This window comes from Vidua macroura, chromosome 4, assembly GCF_024509145.1.
Source record: "Vidua macroura isolate BioBank_ID:100142 chromosome 4, ASM2450914v1, whole genome shotgun sequence".
Classification (NCBI taxonomy): Eukaryota; Metazoa; Chordata; class Aves; order Passeriformes; family Viduidae; genus Vidua; species Vidua macroura.
In genome coordinates, this window is record NC_071574.1 from 48,546,439 (window position 1) to 48,565,846 (window position 19,408).

The 19,408-nt window shown below is 36.5% G+C and overlaps 1 protein-coding gene across 6 annotated transcripts in view; it reads left to right on the top strand.

Moving 5' to 3' along the window:
- GABRA4 (gamma-aminobutyric acid type A receptor subunit alpha4) overlaps positions 1 to 19,408 on the top strand; it is a 41,968-nt gene that overhangs the window by 11,960 nt on the left and 10,600 nt on the right. For 3 of the 6 annotated variants that reach the window (XR_008436832.1, XM_053976041.1, XM_053976042.1), the window contains exons 4-8: positions 109 to 329; positions 432 to 514; positions 2,256 to 2,399; positions 3,767 to 3,919; positions 6,251 to 6,510. Coding sequence is in view for 5 of the 6 variants with exons in the window: in XM_053976041.1 (XP_053832016.1) it covers positions 109 to 329; positions 432 to 514; positions 2,256 to 2,399; positions 3,767 to 3,919; positions 6,251 to 6,510 (861 nt within the window). In the remaining variant the exon portion in view is untranslated. Of the gene's footprint in view, positions 1 to 108; positions 330 to 431; positions 515 to 2,255; positions 2,400 to 3,766; positions 3,920 to 6,250; positions 6,511 to 8,528; positions 8,594 to 9,985; positions 10,030 to 16,872; positions 16,922 to 19,408 lie in introns of those variants that run through there. The other 3 variants (XM_053976045.1, XM_053976044.1, XM_053976043.1) reach the window with 3 other exon arrangements.

A 19,408-nucleotide genomic window follows, 5' to 3' on the forward strand; every position in this document is an offset into this window, starting at 1 on the left:
GGACTTAGGATTTTCTTTTCTAATGGTTTCTTTGCTCCTGAGGGATTTCTTCTTCTACAGGAAACACATATGCAAATGTGATCTTTGTTTTTCTGCAATTTAATACAGGAATATACAATGGATGTCTTCTTTCGTCAGACATGGGTAGATAAAAGATTAAAATATGATGGCCCTATTGAAATTTTAAGACTTAACAACTTGATGGTTTCGAAGGTATGGACTCCTGATACTTTCTTCAGGAATGGGAAAAAGTCTGTTGCACATAATATGACAGCCCCAAATAAACTCTTCAGAATAATGAGAAATGGCACCATCCTGTACACAATGAGGTATCTAATGTGTTTGTTTGACTTCTTACAATTACTGTATGCAAAAGTTGTACTGCCTAGACAAAATGGCAACCAGAGACTATTTAATTTGTTCCATTATAGGCTTACAATAAGTGCAGAGTGTCCCATGAGATTAGTGGATTTTCCCATGGATGGTCATGCTTGTCCTCTCAAATTTGGGAGTTGTAAGTTGCAATTATCAAATTTCTTGTAACTACAGAATTTAAATAGTAGAATTAAATTTTGAGCAGTTACTAGACTTTCTGAATTTATACAGTTATGTCTTGATATGCAATCTCTATGCAGACCAAACTCCTGTTAAGTTCCTCAGAACTTCAATTTAGGATGTCAAAAATTAAACCCAGAGAACTAAAAAGCAGGTGGTGGTTCAGTATTATGTTAAAGCCCACTATTCTGGATACACAGTTGCTTGAAATATGTAGTTTTTCTTGGTTCTTGGGGAGGAATTGGCTACTCAGTGAAATGAGAGGTCCTCTGGAGAAGACAATCTTAACTTAAAACAGCCAGGTAAAAGACACCTAGGGAAGCAGGTTAGCTGATTTTCTCTACAGGTAGTGGAAGCACATTGGCATCTTAAGAAAGGGGTGAAGGTTATGTGCAGAGATTTGATGTCTAGTTGTAATTGTCTCTCTGCTGGCCTGTAAGAGGAGTCTGCATGGCAAGTTTAGACTAAATAAATAACTTTTTAACTGATGAGAAAAATCTTAGTGCAGATGACTTTTCTGCTTTGAAGTCAGATGTAAGTTTTGGAAAAATATCCAAATTTTGGATAGAGGAACAGTTTGGGATTTCTGCATAACAAACCAGAGAGGATAGCTGTGGTTCCCTAATGTGAATCCAAAGCAGAGACCTCTGAGACCCCCTGGAAATGGTTGCTGCACTCCATTAACTATCTTGTTATTCTTTTAAGCCTTCTTGGTCATTGAATTCTCTGCTTTAGACCCTCCAATGGCTGGACATTAATCTGTTTTCCTTGACCCTAGAGCTCTGAAGTGAGAAATTGCTGCAGAACCTACAGAGATTTTATTTTCCATTGCATAAATTTAGCTTATACAGCTGGATAGTCAGCCTGAACGGGGGTATGGAAGACACAGCTCTAATATGATTTTCATCAGTGGAGACCAGGTGCTGCAAGATTTGTCTTTGGTATCAGCTGTATGATAGGGATTCTTTGATAGTGGGAGCTCATTCACAATAACAGGTCTTGAGACAGAATCACCACTCAGAAGGAATTGATGAACACTAGTCTGATACTTCCCAGAGTGAAACTTGAAATAACCTGTGGCCATTTCAAATGTAAGACTGATTTGATTCAATTTTAACAGGAGTTTGGACTGTGTAGGGATTGAATGCTAGCCCTAAGAAATGTCTTTTGCATTAAATGTAAAATGTTTCTTTGTATGTGCTTATTTTGGGGCCATTGTGAATTTTTTTACTGACCTACGGTTTCTGGCAAATACTTTAAACAGAACTTTAAAATGTTGCTATTTTTAGTACAATCATCCTTTTCTGTAAAGTAATGTATACCTAATCTTTAAAATATATCCTCCTTGTAAAAACTCTTTTCTTTTTTTTAGATTAGCATATTTTAATAGTAAAATTTTAGTTAGAAATTGCTAAAATAAAGATAAACTTTGCATGCCCAGTAAAGGCTGATTCAGAGGGGATTTGTGTTTAGTCTTCACATTCATATGTGAAGTGAATTTATGTGTGGCACTTGACATATAACCTCAGCTCTTATTTATTGTACTCTAAGGGTGGCTTTTTGTGGGTAACTTAACATGAAGGGTATCTTCTGAAGTCGTTCATGTGTGTTTTACTGTTTGGTTTCAGTAGGTTTGGCTTTGGTTCTTAGTAAGGCATGAGAAAAATTTCCTATTTATGCAAACTGATGCTGTGTTGTAGATGCTTATCCAAAGAGTGAAATGATTTATACCTGGACAAAAGGACCTGAGAAGTCAGTGGAAGTTCCTGAGGAGTCTTCCAGTTTAGTTCAGTATGACCTGCTTGGGCATACAGTATCCTCTGAAACTATAAAATCTATTACAGGTAGGAATCTTGTCAGTAAAAATCAACTTGAGGTAAAACTAACCTGTAATGTTGCCCAAAGCTTTTTTTCTTTTTCTTCCTGTAAGTTTTACTCTACTGAATGTCATAGGGTGTGTATTAAGGACTGAGAGTGTAAATCTGAATTAGGTTTCTGTCCTTGAGATTTACATTTGCAGATTCATTACAGTAGATTGCGACAGTCTTTCGGAAAGCTAGAATGAGATCATTACTCCAAGGGACAAAATGAGCATTTAATCACTGCTTAAAATGCAGTTTGAAGAGTCAAGAGGATGCCTGGGTGAGGAAGTAATTTCTCAGCGCTGTATCCACATTATGTGCAAAAGACTTCCTTTGTTTGGTGGTGCAAACAGCTCAGGATAGAAGTACAGCATACAGAATGGGTTATTAAAACCATAAAAACCCTCTAGTCAGATAAGGGTAGGCACAAATATGTTAGTCACAATAGATACTTCTGCTGATTTGTGCTGTAAGAAATAAGGCAAATGGCAACTACAGGCATCCAAAATGAGTGAAGTATCACTGATGAGCAGTGTAGTGATAAACAAGCATATTCCCAAAATATTTTTAAAATTTGGAATAATTTTCTAAGCATCAGCAGATTTGGGTGTTGTGAGATAGTCAAAATGAAACCAATAAAGCAAATATATTTGATGTATTGCTCTACGGGTGCTTTACTCAAAGATAAAATGGCATTTTGCAATTCCCTAGGAATTTACTTCTCGGCATATAGATTATTATGAGTTAACAAAATTAAAAAAAAAAATCCTTGCTGTCCCAAAAGGCTCATTCTGTAGTGCTTTATTTAGACAGTTTATAGAATTTATGGTAAAACTGCTTTTTTTGTCTGTTTGCTTAATATTAATTATAACATTTTAGATAAATTTAGAGTATTTTTAATTCTTCTCAATGATTTTTGCATTTGTTTTATTACTGTAGTGGGGCTGACTTATAAACCTAGCAAAATGTTGAGATGCTTGCATAACATTTGATGTGTATCGTTGTTATTGTTTTATTCAGCAGGTAGGTACCATAATGTGATGGATACTGTGGTAGGTAGATAAATTACGTCTTGGGATTCTCTTCTCCAACAGCTGTCAAAAGGATTTTTAAAATCATGCTTATACTGTAAAACATAATCCAGTATTAGTTGTATTATAGCATTTTTGATATCAACTTTCTGTGTACTGTTTCTGGGATTTTTTAAAAAACTTTCATTCATTCTTGTTCTAAAGAAGATATCTTTCTGTACATGTTAAGTTATATGTATAGCATCACTTTAAACAATCCTACTTGAGCATCTGAAACACAAATTTTATTCACAGAGAAATATTTTTTTTTTTTTTTAGGTGAATATATTGTTATGACAGTTTATTTCCATCTCAGACGGAAAATGGGTTATTTTATGATTCAGACCTACATCCCATGCATTATGACCGTGATCCTCTCTCAAGTTTCATTTTGGATAAATAAGGAATCAGTTCCTGCTAGAACTGTATTTGGTAATTATTTCCTTTTTTTAAACTTTTTCTTGTACTTGCTCTTTTAATAACTCTCACTAGAATAGGCCTTTTCAGGGACTTGGGGCACTCCATGCTATTGCAGAAACAAGGGGATAATTTAAATTCAGAGGGAATCTATCTATTGATGTATGAAGAATGTTGTTGAGTGAATCCTTGGAATCTGAAGGGAAACTTGGAATATATAGCCAGAAGGGTGGCATGGTAACCTGTGGCAAATGGCTGCTCAGCTCTAGGGATTCTACCTGCTTAAGGGAGCAAACTGGAAAGACTTGTCTCTGGGAAATGCACTCAGGCCTTAGTCTACATCCAAATCAGGTTTATCCTTCAGTAGACAGTAGTGTAAGCACTCGAACTCAAGGTTTATAGAATACTTGTAAAATAAATTGATTTGGAGTGTGTGAGATGTTCCAATGTCTTGTTATGAGGTATCTGTGTCATCAGTGGAAGCTTGCTATGAATAAGGCTTAGATTCTGTTACTGTAATTTCATATTTAGTGCTTTTTATTCCTTTCTACCACTGCCATCATGAAAATGAATTACAAAAGCAAAATAATCACAAGATATTAAAATTGATCTTTTCAAAATACAGCTTGAATGAGATGGCACAGTGAAAATAACAGAAAATCTTCAGTGGAAGACAAATGCATGAATCTAAAAGGGAATATGTTTCCTAACAAAGAAATAGGATAGAAACATTTTTAAAGCTGCCTAAAGCAGGAAGAGAATGTTCTACTACAAGCCTCTCTACAGACTGCTAGATGCTGGCAAGAGTGAAAGGGGCAGTTGTACTGGCAGCTCCAAGTCTTGCAGAAGAATGATTTAATAGAGAAAAATCTGATAAAGACTGTCAGTAAACTACTATTGTCACAGACTAACATCTCCTCTTTGGTTTTGGTTAATGTTTAGTAATTTATTTCACTTGACCCTATTTTTACATCTATTAATCAAATGTTTTTAGAAAAAAATTGGACAAAGTTTTTGCTTGAAGTGGACAAAGGTCCACTCAGGTCCTTAGAAAGGATAGGGCTAAATGGAGATGGGCCCCCTCCAGGGAAAGAAACAAAACCCAAACAACCAACTTTCCATATTTTTTTTTCTCAGACTTAAACATTTTCAGTGGTGTGTTTTCAACACCTTCCTACTGAAGAAGGTTTTGTGAGCTTGCATCTGTATTTTTTATGCTCCTGAAAACTCTGAGAAATCCTTTGAGCTGTCATGACCTGGCTATTACTCTTTTTTCATTTTTATTCTTTAGAAGGAAGAAGTGTTTTCATTGCGAGCATTTCTCTGTATGGCAGTGTGTAGGTGAAGCTTTTAAAAAATTATATTGCCTTGATGGAATACCATCATTTAGCAAATAAGGATGTGAGAAATCTGTTGAAAAACATAATGGGTTTAAATTCTTCTGAGCATAATAATTGCATCTTGAATTAGAATGGGTACGGTGTTTTTTTCATAAGAGTAAGGACATCTCTATTTGTAGTCACTCATCATTGAGATTATCATGCTAGGATTTATGCAGTGTTCACTACATACTTGGGGTTTTACATTTCTATGATATGGGATATTTTGGATGAAAAAAGAGAAAAAGACCCCGTTAATTTGTTTTTGTACTGCATGTATTTGCATTTGAAGGACTACCATGAAGTGGCCATCTTTTGAGTTCACTGTTCATGCTTGCACACTTTTTAATTAAAGTTGTTCTTTCAGAAGATTAAACTCTAATTAAATTTCATTGGCTGACTAGTAGCAGAAGGTTGTAAAAAACCCTGATGGTTTCTTAACTAACAGAGTTTTTAGCATAATATTCTTCCTTAGCACCAAAATAATTTGTCATGATTTAGTGTTTCCTGGATTACAAGTGTGATCAGAGGCACAGATGCAGAATAATAGGTGGCATTCAGAACCATTTACAGGAGAAGTCATGTTTTTGTTGTAGTCTGAGGAGTACTCCCCCATTTAACAACTTAAATCTTATTCAAATGTTTAGAAAATAACTTGTAAAAAAATTATACTGAACTTAACGTGAAAAACATATGAAATGAAGGCTTCTGTGTTTTCTTCATGTGATCATGTAGATGATCTGCTGAAGTCATGGTTTTCTGTGCCTCCTTTAAAGAGAGGTAAACTGTTTTTGGACTTAGCTGCTCATGGATATGTGATGCTTGCCATGGTTTTAATCTAATGAAGTATTCACAAGCAGCAGAGAAAGACTCACATGCAATTTAAAATTCTTTGTTTGAAGGAGCTTGCCAGTTCTTGCTTTGTTTTACTTTGATTCAACAGTTCTTTTGCTTTATTTTTTTGAAGGGATTACCACAGTGTTAACAATGACGACACTGAGCATCAGTGCAAGACATTCACTGCCAAAAGTATCCTATGCTACTGCCATGGACTGGTTCATAGCGGTTTGCTTTGCCTTTGTGTTCTCTGCTCTGATTGAGTTTGCTGCTGTCAACTATTTTACTAACATTCAAATGGAAAAAGCCAAAAGGAAGACAGTCAAGTCCCTTCTTGAATTTCCAGTTGCTCCAGTACAAAGGAAAAGAAGTACAGAAGAGACATTCACGGTATGTTTCCAGCTCACGCAAACATTTTCTGTATTTTTGGTAGTGTTTCTCAGTAAAAATTGGCCTTTAGCTTCCTCCCAGGCTCCCTTTGAGCTAATGATGTGTTGTACATCAGATTAATGGAAGGGTAATAGTATGCTATATTCAGTTATAAAAACCTGTAAAGCATGATTTAATTCTTATTTGTGTTATTGAACAAACTCAGGGGCAGGGTGACAATTATGTCCATCCATATGTGCAGTCTCTTCTATGTTTGTGTTTTGGAGGTCAGTTAGAATCGGAATCTTGAGGAAACTAGGTTTCCTTTTCCACATTGATTCCATATGGCTGATTATAAAGGCCAAGATATTGCAGATTATAAGGGCAGCATGTTATCTTATGTGGCTAATGTAATTTTAATTTTAATGAATTAAAATGTGCTAAAGCATTGCAGCTGTACCTTGGAGCACTTCCCTAAACATCACAGTTCTCATGCATTGCATGTGTTGCCTATCAAGAGTTTTCTTTCTTTATCTGTTACAACTTCAGGAATTTTTAAAGAATATTGGATGGAAACCTTTTGTCCACCATAGATATAATTTTAATGCAATTTCTGTATCTTTGCACAGTAGTTCACCTCAGTTGCTGATAAGGTTTTGTGACTCTGTTTAACAGAACGCTTGTCTGCTTTCCTAATGCTTTGGATTAAGTGTGACTTGTGGGGGAGTTGTTTTAGTGTGCGGACTAGCTAATAAAGGCTCGATCTCGAGTTTTCCAGTAGAGCTCACTGGTGATTACCCTTTCCTCTCTTTTCCCATTCCCAATAAATGTTGCTTACTCTCTGAAACAGCTGTTCATGAGACATGTAGCTAACAAAGGCATTGCAGCACCTGTCCCGGCCATGCGGTGGGCCAGTACTTCCCAGCCATGACTGGCTCTTGGCAACACCACTCGAGAAGTGAGACGCTGACAGCAGCATTGTGATTTACTTACTCTTCCTGTCAGGCTGACTTTATTATTTCCTTTGGCTGAGCCAGGATTTAAGAAGTGCTGTTTTAGACTAACTCTTGTTAATTTTGTCTTCTGTCTCTTTTCACATCTCGTTTGTCTCCTTCCCTATTCATCTTCTCATTTTTGCCTTCCCACCCCTTCCATTTTCTATTGCTGCGCAGCTGCTGTCCACCCACTTCCATTTTTCTTCCTCTTCTTTGCTCTCCTACTGTAGATACTGTTTTCAATCTCCTGGCTGTGTTGTTATGTTAGCTCCCATTTCTGCTTAAAAGGATAGATATGTTCCTGAAGAGTTTGTTATTTGTCACTCCACTGGCTGCTGGTAGGAGACAGGAACCAAGAAATGTGTTTATAGTAGCACATAGTTCACCTTGTACACAGAGGTATTAGTGCTATGAGCTTATGCTAAGCTTCTTGACTTGCTTCTTGTGCAGCATGAAGTTTAGTAGAGTATCTTGGCTGCTCCTGAGGAGTGAAAATAAATACTGCTTTGGTGATAGGTTTTATTTGCATACCTAGGAAAATAAATCATTTAAGAACAGTTTAATCCTAGGTTTATTTATTAGATTTCATTTTAAACAATAGGGAAAACAGTCACTTAATCAGGTAGCTTAATAAAACTTATTCTCATGGAGGCTTCAAAGAAGTCTTTTGATTCATGAACAGAATTGCTTTAAGTTAGTCGTGTGTAATGCTTAACCATTTATACACCTTTTGGAGAAATTCCTGTTTCTTTCTTTTTTTTTTTCTATTGTTCTTATTATTATTACTATTGCTATTATTATTATTTTCTTAAAACAGCAGCAACAGAACACACTACTGAAAGACAGACAAAATGAGATGTGAAGAGTTCTATTCCACTGCTTAATTAATACTGCTGGGATAAATGTGGGAGCATTCTCACAGATTGGGAGATTTTTGAAAGCACTCAAGGGAACAATCTACTCAAGGGGTTACACATTAATATTATGAGTATGTAAGTGAGTGATAGTGTTGATTGTACCTTGAACTGTTTTTTTTTTTCTAAGGCTTTCTTCTTAATTCTGCCTATACTAAGATTTTAGACTTTGCTCTTCCAAGACAGGTGTACGAGGTGAGCCCATAGCTACTGTTAATAAAGGCTTAACTATTGTGCAATCCTTTCTATGACTGGAGGATTACTTCTGGTCTCCCACTGTGCAGAACAGAAGCTATGATCACTGCTCTAATTCTCTAGAACCTAACATGGATGCTACATCCTGCTTTCGAACCTGACATGTAAAATATTCCCTGCTATATTTTGCTTATAAGGACTAATCTGGAATTTTTTTATTCCTTATTATTATTGATTTTATGATTTTATCTTTTATAATTATTATTATTATTATTATATTTTGTTATAATTATTATTATAATTATATTAAAGTATTTATTTATTCCTTATAATGAATCTGACTTTTTGTTCTGCACAAATACTGTCTAGTCAGTGCTGATAATGAAATCTCAGTTTCCTTGGTACTGAGATTGGTGGTGAGTTTGTGGTGCACAAAGAATGCAGGACAATAACCAGACTGTAGCATGTAATTTGTAAGCAATGTTTCTTAATGTAAATCTACACATTTTTTCTCAATAGATAGGCTTGATTTCTTGACCCAGTAAGTATTTAAAAATCTGTACTGTGCTGGTACTATTGTGGTAGAAATTCTGTTGGTAGCAGTACAAGTGCCAGAGCTCAAGGAAAAGTTGTATTTTAAACTTGAACTTTTTTTCAAACAGACTTTGCCTATAATACTAAATTTTCCAGTCTCCCAAAATTAAACATTTTCTCTCAGCCCAAGGAGGAAGTGTATGCTTATTGGGAAAGAAGATGCCTGAATACCTAAACCTTACAGTTCTCTCTGTTGAATATCTCACCATTTGCAATGTGCTTTGGATCTTCTGCTAACTGTGGGGGGAGATCCCTGTCTCAAGCCTATTAGCCCTGTGCTTTAACCTTCCTTGAAATGGCATACTGGTGTCTCTGCCCACTGTTTTTGCATTTGAGATGCCATCTGTATAGGTCCCCTGCAATTGAGGTTGTTAAAGAAAACAAACATGGTGACATTATACTTTTAAATTAGGGGTTTGTTTTATGAGCTGTTGATTCTGTATTATTAACTGGTTGGATAATAATGGTTTCACGCTTTTGATGTTTTTTTTTTTTCTCAAGTAATATGGTGGGATTGTCCTTGAAGGATTCTATGAGGAAGCAAGTTGGGCTATGAACCTGGATTAGCTATAGAATATGAAGATTTTTCTATCTGATTATATTAGAAATTAGGCATATTAATAGTAAACTTTGATAAAGTAAAGATAAATTGCACATTATTAGAAGTCCTTTTTTGACAGGTGTATTTTTGACCAATTTCTTACCACAGAATTAAACTGTGTTTTCTGTATTGAATCAGTTCATATATTACTCATGCTAATTAGAATTTTTAATGGTGGGTTATTTTTCTCTTTTCAGTCAAAACAACTTTTATAGTTGTCTTGGATCAAAGGAAACTCCTATCATTTATCATTATGACAAATGATTTGGATATATTACTTCATGTTATATATTTCTTCACTAGAACCAATAAATCTTTACTGTAGAAAATGTGGGCTATCTGTTTTTCCAAGTTATTCTCTTATGTAATTATATTTACTTTTTTGGAGTCACATGATGGGTGTTTCTGATTAATACATTGATTAAAGTAAGCATTAAATGCTTACTTTAGTCCAGAGGCTACCTAAGTAGTCTGAACTGTGTTAATTCCAATAAAAAAATCCCAGCATCAAGCTAATTTACTGGGCTGAGGTAGCAGGAGCAATCCTGCAATAGCTGCAGATGCAGTTTGTGTTCCTGTATTACTTGATTTGATTTTAGCCATAGTAATCTTCAAAATTTTTTTTATACTCCTTCCCCTGCCTATCCTATTTCAACTCTTCTTGTCTTTAACTTCTTGATACAGACTTAATGTATTTCAATAAGGAGGAGTGCAGGTCTGCAGAAGACATCCCCGGAGTAGGACCCAAGCTTTTTTGAGGTCTGCTTTGAGTTCACAAGGGACTGGGACAGACTTTCTGTCAGGCACAGCAGGATAGCTCTGAAATATGTCTAACCCAAGAGAGGTAACTTAAACCTTGGTTACCTGTGATTTCTTTGTTTTGGGGGCAAGTTAAAATGCTTTCTTTTAGAAGGAAAGAACCTGTCCCTAAATGTTCTGAACTGCTTTCGTTGGTATAAGCAGAAATGTTGCTGCAAGTCAATGTGTGATGGAAATGAATGATTTATAGTTTGTTATTGGACTCCTGAGTCTATTTTTATGCTTCTGTACTATTTCCTTTTCACTGTATTCCTATGAAGTTTATTTTTAAAGACCTACCCAGTTTTTGAGATGAAGAATGCTACTGAAAAGTAGTCTTCAAAAAATAGACTCCTAAACACTGGTAACATAAGCTTCAACCTCAGCTGTTTGTTAAAAGAGTGTGAAACTCAGGAAAAATCGGGTCAGACTCAAAAAAATCTTTTTGAATGGAATTATTTCTTCAAACTCAGTCACAAGTAGGTTGTAACTCAATTTTTTTTCCTTTTTTTCTGAAGACAATTAAATATCATCTTGTCCTTAGCAAGTCCTGTAGCATCTAAAGGGGGAACTTGGGGGTTAAGCTCTTCACTGCCATGTAGGCACACACTCCTGTCCTTGCTTGGGTGCTGTGTGACTGAAATCCACCTCGCAAGTTTACGAGAAATGTTGTCATGTGGACAAGCTGCATACTGCTTCTGTGTGATTCAGATGTATTTGCTCTGGTATGAAATACTTATCTTTTAGTCATTTATGGGCACAGCTCAAGTTACTTGGTGGGGTGGGAGAAAAGTAGAAATCCTTTGGCAGCCCTTGGTGAACAGACATCTAGAGCAATTAATCTGGCTGATGGCCAGCTCTTTTCCCCAAACTCCTGACTTACAGAACAAAGATTGGGCCTGATAAATTGTTCTGATGGGCTGCATGCAATCTTGAGGCTATAGGTAGGATACTTCTTTTTTCAGTGTGCCATTTTGTTGTTGTTCTTAATCCCTGAAGCTTGAGATGTCAGCAGATACACTCTTGTGTCTAAGGTCTAGACTTTAAGTGAAACTGAAAATTTTAGCATCTGGACCAAAACTTCTGTTTGAATATACAGACATAATGGAGAGGTACAAAAAACATACCAGACCTAGAGTAGTACCACTTACTTACTTTGCTCCTTCTTTGGAGTAGTAGAATGACAGCTTCCTTTGCCCCAGCAATAGTGAAGTGGAGCTAAACCCTCCTGCCTCATACATGAATGGAAGTATCTGAAGAGCAACTTGGTCTTGATGGCAACACTTGGGCCACAGGTCTGGTTACTGGACTCCTTATGTGGATGCACAGCCTATCTCCTTTGTGTGACTTAAACAGTCCTGCAGTTAGGACACCATTTCAGGTTTTAAATACAATGATCCTTCTTTTCTGCTTCACTGTTTCTCCAATGCCTAGGATTTGGGCTTTTTAGGGCAGTGGCATTTAAAACTCGGATCCTAATGAAGGAAGTCAGGCTCGAGAAATGCATAGAGTTCATCTAAATATAAGGATAGGACCACACAAATGGAGGCTGCTGTGCCATTGAACAATTTCTTTACATGTCAACAATTTTCTGCTGCTCTAATTTCATTAGTCAACATTTTTGGTGTTGATGATTTACACTCAAGATATGCTAGCATCAGGTTTAAAGAGGATGAGAGTGGGTGCAGGTCATAAACAACTGGTACATTTTGTACTAAATGCTACTTGAGAGATTAATCACCTGGGAGAAGGTTGCAGTAACTTAGTGGGAAGTTTCAATTTTTGGATACCTGAAGATAGATCCAAAATGGTTCATGAAATATTTTGTTTGTTGTGATGCTCAGGTACAATGTTTTGTGGGTCTTTTTACACTTCCTTGATTTTATTTGCCCTTTGTTGTTTTGCTGCTTTGTTTTTTGGTGCAGTTTTTAGGTGTTTTTTTTTAATTTTTTTTTTTTGAGGGGGGGTGTTGTGTACTCATTTGGGGCTTTTTTGCCATTGGGTTTGGTTTTATGGTTTTTTGGGGTTTGTTTGGTTTGTTTAGGTTTTTTGTTTGGTTCTTTTTTTGGATTTTGGTTTGTTTTGGGTTTTTTTCTGTTTGTTTGTTTTTTATTTTTTTACTTGGTTCACTAGACTTAGACAGTTCCACTGATCAACTGGCACTTTTAATAATGTATAAAGCTAAATATGGGCTCAAACAATATGACTTGGGCATAAATGAGAGACACAAAATTTTTAAAATTTGTTTAATATTTCACATCGTATTTCTTCTTAAAATCACAAATTAAAGTGCTATATTCAAAACTTTTGTCTTTCTTCAACAACCTGATATTACTCTACCTTTAATGTGGTTGGGTTGTGAATGAATTTAAACAGTAAGTAGAAACATTACTGCAAAATGATCAGAGTAATTAATGGAAGTAGGCAATGTAGTATGGGATTTGTTCCTAGATTCTGACCCAACTGTGATGTAAACTCCACTGAATTCCAGAATTCAGTTATAGTAAAGATAGACAATGGTGGTGTGCTTGATCAAAACTGTTGGGATTTAAAGGTAGACAATGGGGTTTTTCTTATTGTAGTGGAAATGGTTTTTTGGGGGTGAGGTTGGGTTTGTTGTGAGTGGGTTTTTTTTTTTTTCCAATATGTACAAAAAGAAGCAGGAGTTTAGTTGCAGCCCCTGGTGGATGACAAAAAAATCCTTCTGGAGTGCTATGTTCTCTAAGCCTTATTAGAAAATGTTATAATTGATCATTCTTCAATTTGTTTTCAGTATTAGAATGAACTGTCACAAAGAAGACAAGGAAATATGAGGGATATACTTGGCTGTTACTCATCTGATGCTAAAATACCTGACAGTGTTTACTCTAAGTAGTGGAAGACTATATTTAAATAGTATTAGGATAAGGCTTCTTTTTGGAAACTAAAGCAAAATGCGGTTATTTTTAAAAACAGTACATCCCAACATCCCAACATTTAAATAGTTGTTTTAAATTCCAAAAATATGTGTGAATGTCTTTCTCTGACATTGTAGTGATCTACTAGAAGAACAAAAAGACTGCCATGCACCAAAAAAATATTCCTTATGTTTTTTTCATTAGAATATACAGTGCATGTTTCTATTTAATAATAAGTTAATTTCCTGCCAATACCAGTTGTGGGCATTCAGCTATGTCTTCTATTGATTTCATGTCAATTCCCTCCCTTTTAAAAATCTTTTTTTTGTAGAGGGAAATGTTACATAGTCAAAAAATATGTGGTAGCATTTCAGAAACATCAAGTCAAAGGCAATCCTTTATGGTGACAGGGGAAAAATTTTCAGATTGTCCAGCATCAACCCTTATACTGAAAATTGTTGGGAAGTTTATAATTTCCCCTGTGATGGTTAGTATGAAATGATGTCTCTGAACACAAGAATCTTCATATTTTCTGCTTAAACCTTTTAATGTATTTATATTTAAATATTAGTTTTGTTTTTCCTCCATAAAGTTTTCAATACTGGTGCATCCAGTGACACCAAATACATTTGAATTTCCCAGCTGTGTGTGAGATTTCTGGCTGACTTCATTTTTACACTGGGAAAATTGGAATCAGAAGAAATAAGCATTGAGAGGCTTGGGAAAATCTACAAGGCAATGAGTGTTTGAAGCACTTTCAGGAAACTATTAAAGCAAATTTAACTACAGCTTTAAGGTCAATGAAATTTGAAAGATACAGAAGATAACTAAAGGTCCTTGCTTCCTCTTCAGCTATTCTTCTTCCTTTCAGAGATGTCACACAAATCACCTCCACAGTTCATTAGGACATGACTTAGGCTAACAGGTTTGTTCCTCACCACAGTTATGTTTTCAGTTCTTTCGTTTTGTCATAAATAAAATCTTTATTTTGTGTACACCAGTGCTTAAGAATTGTATACATGCTTACTTACATTTAAATACATATACATACATACATATATATATATATATATATATATACACTTTTGCATGTGTAAGGCTTTTAGGCAGCACACAGGTGGATGGGTTTATTTGGCATATTTTTGGCATCCATTTATTTTAAAAAAGTTTTTGTAATTTATGTTTTGTGGTAGAATATAGAATGCCTGTCTAGTGGTAGAATATAGAATGAAGTGCTCTTCTTGCCTCTTTTCCCCTCCCATCACATGATTCAGATTGCAAAATGAGCACAGTGGATAGTCCACTGGCTAACTTATCTCCCCTTTGTTTTTTCTTTCCAAATAATTTGCACTCTTCTCTGCAGTGGTAGAGCTAGGGACTAGAATTCATTGTATTTTGTGGCAGGTGGAGCTTTTTCTGGGCTGTATTCCAGGGCACTATAAGGCAGCCCAAATTCTCTAGTATTATTCCAGTAAAATTCTGATTGACTGGCTCTGCAACATAGTAGTAAACCAGGGTAGATTTCTCCTCCAAGTTTTGCTTTTGCTCGCAGCAGGTCAATATGGTGACTCAGTGGGATTTGGGACAAGCAGCATTATTTACACTGATGACAACATGCTGTTTCCCTGATAAATGTCAAATAGTGTGAATTTGGCAGGCTATACAATGTCCTCCCAGAAGAACAGACTGTTTCCTTAGGAAGGATTGGTTAGGATAATAGTATGGTAGATTTTAATAGTAAAATATTACTAAATTGCCCTACAAACAATTTTGTTTCTGCAGCTAAACAGTAAGTGATGTCAGACTTTGGTTGTTCTAAGCCTTCCAATTTTTGAATGAATTTTTGCTTGGATTAATTGAGTTCTCCCAGTTTGGGAAGCCCATGCTCTCATATAATACATTACTGGCTCTCCTATATATTTATCTGTATCTCATTGAAATTGTAGTAGTGCCATCATGAAAGATGCTAATTGTATCCTTGGAAAATTACCAGAAAAGCATAAAGGTGTTTATTGGTCATTCAGTTTTGATTTCATTCTATTAACATCTCATTGTTACATGCCTGATTATTCTAATAAACAATTAAAATTCTTTGCAATTTTAAATCTGCTTTGATTGTGGTGCCCTTTTCAGGAATTTTTTTTTGACTGGTTGGTTTTGTGTTTGGGTTTTGTTTTTTACTTAGGGAGATGAGGTGTGCAAAATTGTGATTAGACACCTGAAAGGCTTAATTACTAAATTTCCCTGGGTAGGCATGTACAGAACTGACTTGCTGCTTCTTAAGTGTTTGCCATGCATCTTAGGTGGGTACCTACCCTGTTTCAACTCGGTGGCCAGCATGCCTATTACATCCAAACCTCCCACAAATCCCACGTGGGAGTCTGAGCAGACTTGAGTCCTGCCTTTTCAATATGGAGAATTAGATTACTAGCCAGACTGCTAGGTAGTCCTTGGCATGTGAAGTTCTATTGAAGCTGCTCTCATTATGTTAAATAATTTATATGAGGCCATGAAGAAGGAAAGGAATTGATTCTGGGGCCAGCTTGTCTGTGCATGCACTGCAATGGGAGGGCAAGATTGAAGTGTGCAGAAAGCAACATCTCTAGCAAGGAAGAATGATCACTTGTCCTAGAATATCCAGTGGCCTGGTGGGGAAATGCTTGAGATGTGAAAAGCCTGGGTTGATATCCCTGTGACAGTCAGGGCAGATTCGAGAAGTGGTCTCCTATCACCAAACCCATGCTCCCTTCCTGGTTGCTGGGTTACAGTAGAGGAGGACTGAGTCTTTTCATGGGTGTCTTCTTGCAGTGTGACTTAGCTGTCTTGCCTCAGGAAAGAGCTCAGAGCTGGAAGTGCTGGATACAGTTGGGTGGCTCCTCCTGCAAAGGAATGTAATTTAGGCTGTGATCCTACCTAGGGCATTTCTCTCCAGCTTTGACAGCTGCTTGCTGGATGTCGAAGTGTTAGCTCTCTCTCTCACTAGAACTGGTACCAGATGGTGGTAGTGTGACTTGTAAAGTCTGCTGTGCATTTATCCCTAGGAAAAGAGAATTTACTTCTTTAAGTACTGTACTACCTCAGAAAGAGATACCATTTTAGTGATAAACTGTGGCAAAGATCTGTTGTGAACTATAAAATGTATTGACCTGCAGCAGTAAGCTCTCCACTTGAGTAAACAAACAGTGCAAAAGCAGCCCTGGGATCTTGCACAGTGATGCTGTGAAGCTCTGTCACAGGGTGAGTCTGACACAGGTCTTCAGAAGTGTCTGTATATCCAACTCCACAACTGCTAAGCTATTTTCCAAGGAGTCCTGAGGAAGATTAGAAGAATGCATCTGAATTATATTGCCAATACATGGCTCTAGTTTTAATGTGCACCTGTTTTTCAGGAGTTGGTGATGGCTGTGCTTCCTGGTGATCAGAGAGCCTAAGAAGGGGATTTTCCATGCTGAGTACTACTTTGTTAGCTCAGGCAGTAAGAGCTGCTTATTTTGGATTCACATCTCAAAAGGATGTGCCCATCATAAAAACTGTGAAGAAATTTAAAATTACAGAGAGTGATTTAAAGTTGCTATGTAGAGCACTAACAGGCTACAGAAAGATGCTCTTGAGTAGCAATGAAACAGCTGACTGTACAATGTTGTACCAACACAGTTTCTCACAGCTTGCAGTGTTCTCACTGCTTTTGTTTTTAAATACAGTCCTAAGGACTAACTTCCCTGGTGTCCTGGTAATCACTTTCATCGTTGCTGCATTCTCCCCAGGACATGGCTTGTGACTTTTAAATTATGTTCTTGTTTGTTTTACAGATTCTAGGTTGGCCTTATCATGGGAAATATGCAGTGTGGTTGTTACCACACTCTTTGTTCTGTAACAAGATGACTAAGTTTGTCACTTCAGTACTGCATATTGCTGTGCTGATGATCCCCTTCCCTTGAACCTCAGCTCAGCTGCTGCACACCACTTCATGCTAAATTTGCAATCTTGACTTCATTGTAGTGCAAAATTGCCTTGCTTGTCAAAAACTGGTAATACATAAAAAACAATCCAGTACTTTATTTTTTTGGCTCAAGTTGAGGCTTACATAGACTTAGAAAGAGTTTCAGAATTTCCACATTATGTGAGCAGCTGTTTATGGTGTACAAACCATGTTAAATATTGAAGAATTTAGATTGACTCGTATTTGTGCATCATTTTAGTGCTGTAGTAAACAGCAGCATCCATCAGAGTTGAGCTTAAATGGAAAAGCAAATGATGTGTGAGTTGATTTTTGGCAATAGATTTGTTGTAGGTTTTTTTTGTTTGTTCTATACATTCTGTCATAGAAGCTGACCATCAAACTTACTCCACAAATCTGCCACAGTATTTAACAATAAATTGTATAGATTTATCCTGAACTATGTTGAAAGCATCTTTCATTGTATTATTCATGGTTAATTGCATGTGAATCCACTGGTAAAGGGAAGGATACAGCATTAATTACCACATTTTACACACACTTGTAAGGAGGTTGGTACTGAGATGAGAGATGTCCTATCTTCATGCCAGATGAAATGGACTTTCTGTTCTAGTACTAGCAAAAGGGCATCTTGCATCAGGACATTACACATAGGAAGAATTTGTATTCAATGATAATTTCCCTAATTTAGTTCTTTTAAAGATAAAACGCATGAGAAATAGCATGGGGTACTTACAAGCAAAATCTCTATGCCTTTTAAAGCAGTAAATACTTCCAAAATCTTCTTGCATATTGTGTGCTATGTGACAAAATTTGTGTCACATAATTTGAATGTCCTCTCCTAACCTACAGCCTCCTTCCTCCTCATTGAAGTATGCTTATGCATTGGATGGGAGCTTTCTAAACCTGTTTTACTGAGCATGTTTTTTGTTTTGTTTTCTTTTTAAAGTTGTATTTACTAAGGAAATATTCATTTAGATAGAAAGGAGGAGTGATTATCAATCTCTTCTGAAAAAGACTGTAGTCCACATTTCCCCATATTTGGTCGATTTCTTGGCTTTACTACCCTCACCTATCTACCTCTGGCATGATCAAAGTTTTGGTGATAAATGTTTGAACTCCCATCAAGGCTGGAATTTAGTTTTCACTGTTGCTGATCATGGCTGTTAAAAATAAAATAGGCATTATGTATCCCAGCCAACCACAGAGCTTTAGCCAATGAATATGTCTTACAATTAAGACAATATATGTATTCTCAAAGCTCTTAAGAAATTTGTTTATGCACAGACAGGAACTGTACTCTCAAATCACCCAAAATTTTGAAATTCATCCATACTCTTTCTGCCAGTAAAGGTTCAGAGGCTGAATTCTTCTGATAGGATCTATAGCAAGAAGGTTTCCTCTTGAAGGAGGATACATCAGAGCAAAGTACTTACAACTTCTGATGTGGTGGTGGTTATGATCAGAGTTTCTGGTGTGTGTGGAATTGGTTGGACCAATTGGTTGGACCTATCAGATGGATAGACTGTTTCAAAGAAAAGGTGAGGTGTCATTTACCTAAGCAGAATTTGTTGTTTTATAGACAGGCAATCTTTATCAGATCTATTAAGCCTGGCATTGCACAGTGTAATAGACTGGATGTTATGGTAGTTTCCAGGCTCCCATTTTGCATTCCTGAGCTACACAATTTTAAATGTCTCCCAAAAGTCTTACTGAAATGCCTCCAGAAAATCAGAACCTTTCTTAATCTAGAGTGAGAATGTGAAAAATGTGCACTCGGTGTTTCCTGTGGAGCCCCGTCTGGCCTAGCACGGCAGTCCTGTTGGCTCAGGACAATTGAGTGCTTTCCTGACTTGCCCTCATAAAAGATTCCTTACTTGGATAATCCCTTCCTATCTTGGCTTGCATTTTCATTTGGCTCCTATTTGAGTTTCATGTTACATTTCTTGGTTTTGTGCCTGTAATGG